General features: G+C 39.5%; 2 protein-coding genes across 2 annotated transcripts; both read right to left on the bottom strand. All coding sequences in view use genetic code 12, as the record gives it.

Moving 5' to 3' along the window:
• CANMA_001863 (uncharacterized protein) lies at nt 1-1,332 on the bottom strand (the record flags this gene model as incomplete). Its single annotated transcript, XM_051813871.1, has 1 exon — nt 1-1,332. A coding segment is annotated over one exon (1,332 nt), but the record flags the coding sequence as incomplete, so codon positions are not given.
• A 727-nt stretch (nt 1,333-2,059) lies between these two features.
• Nucleotides 2,060-2,373, bottom strand: CANMA_001862 (uncharacterized protein; the record flags this gene model as incomplete). The annotated part of the gene is made up of 1 exon (XM_051813870.1): nt 2,060-2,373. A coding segment is annotated over one exon (314 nt), but the record flags the coding sequence as incomplete, so codon positions are not given.

The raw sequence follows: 2,373 nt of genomic DNA, 5'->3' as shown, positions 1-2,373 counted from the left end.
ACCCCAATAGTAGATGGAGTCGCGAGGATTTTCATAAATCTCAAGCTCCTCCCCCTCTGGAATTGCATCGTTTTCGGTCTCGTTATCAGCAACAGCATTCCCATCTTCATACAAATGTTGCCCCTCTTCGACCTCTTCACCAGATGCATCCACTAGGGTCTGGTCTTCAGGTAAAATAAGTTCCACTGCAATGGGTTTTCTATTAACAGCACCACGATTTTCATTGACAGCCAATTTTTCAAGCCACAATTCGTATGCCAAATCAGTACTGTCCTGTTCGTAGGAATAGCCGTCATTATGGATTACCTCTCTTTCTCTTGATGCATACTGTGCTGCAATCGCCGACTCAGATTCAAATTCGGAATATACCGAGGATGTCACTTTAGAAAGACAGTAGCCTTCAATCTCCTCCTCTTTTTCATCATCAGGACCAGGAGCTATTGTTTCAGTGGTCTCAATTACAGCATTGTTATTGTTGATGCTTTTGTCATGCTGGTAGTATTCATTGATGTAGTGCTCAAAATCATAAACTGTGGTAAATTTTTGGTTGCCAAGTTGCCACTTTTCTTCTTCGGAAATTAAACAACCAAAACCAACAGAAACATGACCTGAGTCTGCTACTCTATCAAAAAGCGAAATCCCAATGGTCCTAAATTTATCAGACAAGTAGCATTTTTCGAGTCTGGATTCTTCCTTCTTGTACCAATGCGATCTTGCAGTCTTTCTGCAATCTTCTCTTCTCATCTCGTGATACATATCTTCATCCAATCCTGAATCACTCAACGACTCATCAGTCTCAGTATCCAAACAAACATCAAACAGGAGGGAAACGAACAGGGAAACAATTGGGGAAATAAACGGGGAAACATTCAAACAAGCAGCATCCAGATCGACTTCAATACTCTCCAAGAAATCAATGACACCAGTCACATCATCATTGTCCTTCAAACCCTCCTCCTCCGTTCTCTCCGAACCTTGGTTGCTGTTTAAACATTTGGTAGTGACAAAATTTTTATTGGTATGTTGAAAGTTGGTTGAATCAAAGCTTCCCAATTTGATAGTGTATACATTATTGGCTGCTACTGATTGGGTAAGTGAAGGTGGTGGTGGTTCAGTAGACTTGAATTGCACTTGATCAAAATAAATCACGGACTTGTTCTCCTGTTCATTGGTGGTAATGGTGGTTGGTGTTGATTGGAATGCTGGTGACATCAACATAACTCCACCTCCAGGAACAAATCCAGGGATAACCTTTTGCACGTCAACTTTCTTGTACTCGAATAGCTCAAAAAACTTGTCAGCTGGGATATAGTTGATAATCTTTTCTGGCATGGTGGGTGAAAATCAATATCAAATCAACAATATGGGTAAACGGGTGATTGGTAGGAAAAAGGAAAGTATTTAGTTTTTTGCAATTTTTTGAATTGTGTTGGGAGAATTTATAGGATTTGTAAAGTAAGGAAGAATATCAAAGTTTTGCAACTTTTGTAACAATGAGGGGAGGTTTGTATAACACAATAAAGTAAATGAAAAGTAATTTGGGACTTTTCTTTATCCCAACGTCGATAGTAGGCTTAGCAGAGTTGGTATATCCCAGTAGTAAGCACACACATATAGGAGTGGCTCACACAATATAAACTGTAAGCACCTAGTAAACGAAGTTGTAACCTTTTTATGAGAGCGTTCAATGTGCAGGACAAAGAAAGCATTTTTGCAACCAAAGAAATTCTTGTGCCGCAATACACGCACAGAGAATCGCTTTATTGAAAGAAAGTTCAAAACTAGCATTTAGGCTAAGCAAAGGCGCTCACAGCTGATGGAAGGTGATATTTACCAGGTAACAAACCCAATAGAATCTCCTTTTTAGTGTATGGCTACTAATATTGATATCGTTGCGAGAACCGTTTTCTAAAGAAAGAGGAAAAGAAACAAAGCACTTCAGACGGCACATCAGACATTTGTAACATTAACCTATGACGTCGAAAACTACAAGTGATGAATAAGCTGAAAATTCAAACTTGCTTTGAGAAAAATTACGGAACATTATACACTATCAAATTCAGAACCAAAAATCAACGATATCGGTATCGTCAGTGTGCTTCACCGGTGCAATGCCAATGGTTTTCTTTTCCAAATCCTTGACAAAGTAAACCTCTCTGAGGAAAGGAAGCCCAATTCCTTCCAAACCTCCTGCATTGGAGTCATCATATATGTAGACGCCACATTTATCTGGATTCCAAGATGATCTATAGACGAAGTTAGAAAGTGGGACGGAAATGTTGATTGGGCCAAGGTCAAAGGTCAAATTCTGGTCTGTTTTGAACACCCGATCACAATCAAACCACCCCACATTGTCCAATTCTAGTTCTTTGT

The sequence above is a fragment of the Candida margitis genome (assembly GCF_024628925.1).
Source record: "Candida margitis strain CBS 14175 chromosome Unknown scaffold162, whole genome shotgun sequence".
NCBI classification, from domain to species: Eukaryota; Fungi; Ascomycota; class Pichiomycetes; order Serinales; family Debaryomycetaceae; genus Lodderomyces; species Lodderomyces margitis.
This window is presented reverse-complemented; position numbering and strand designations above follow the sequence as displayed.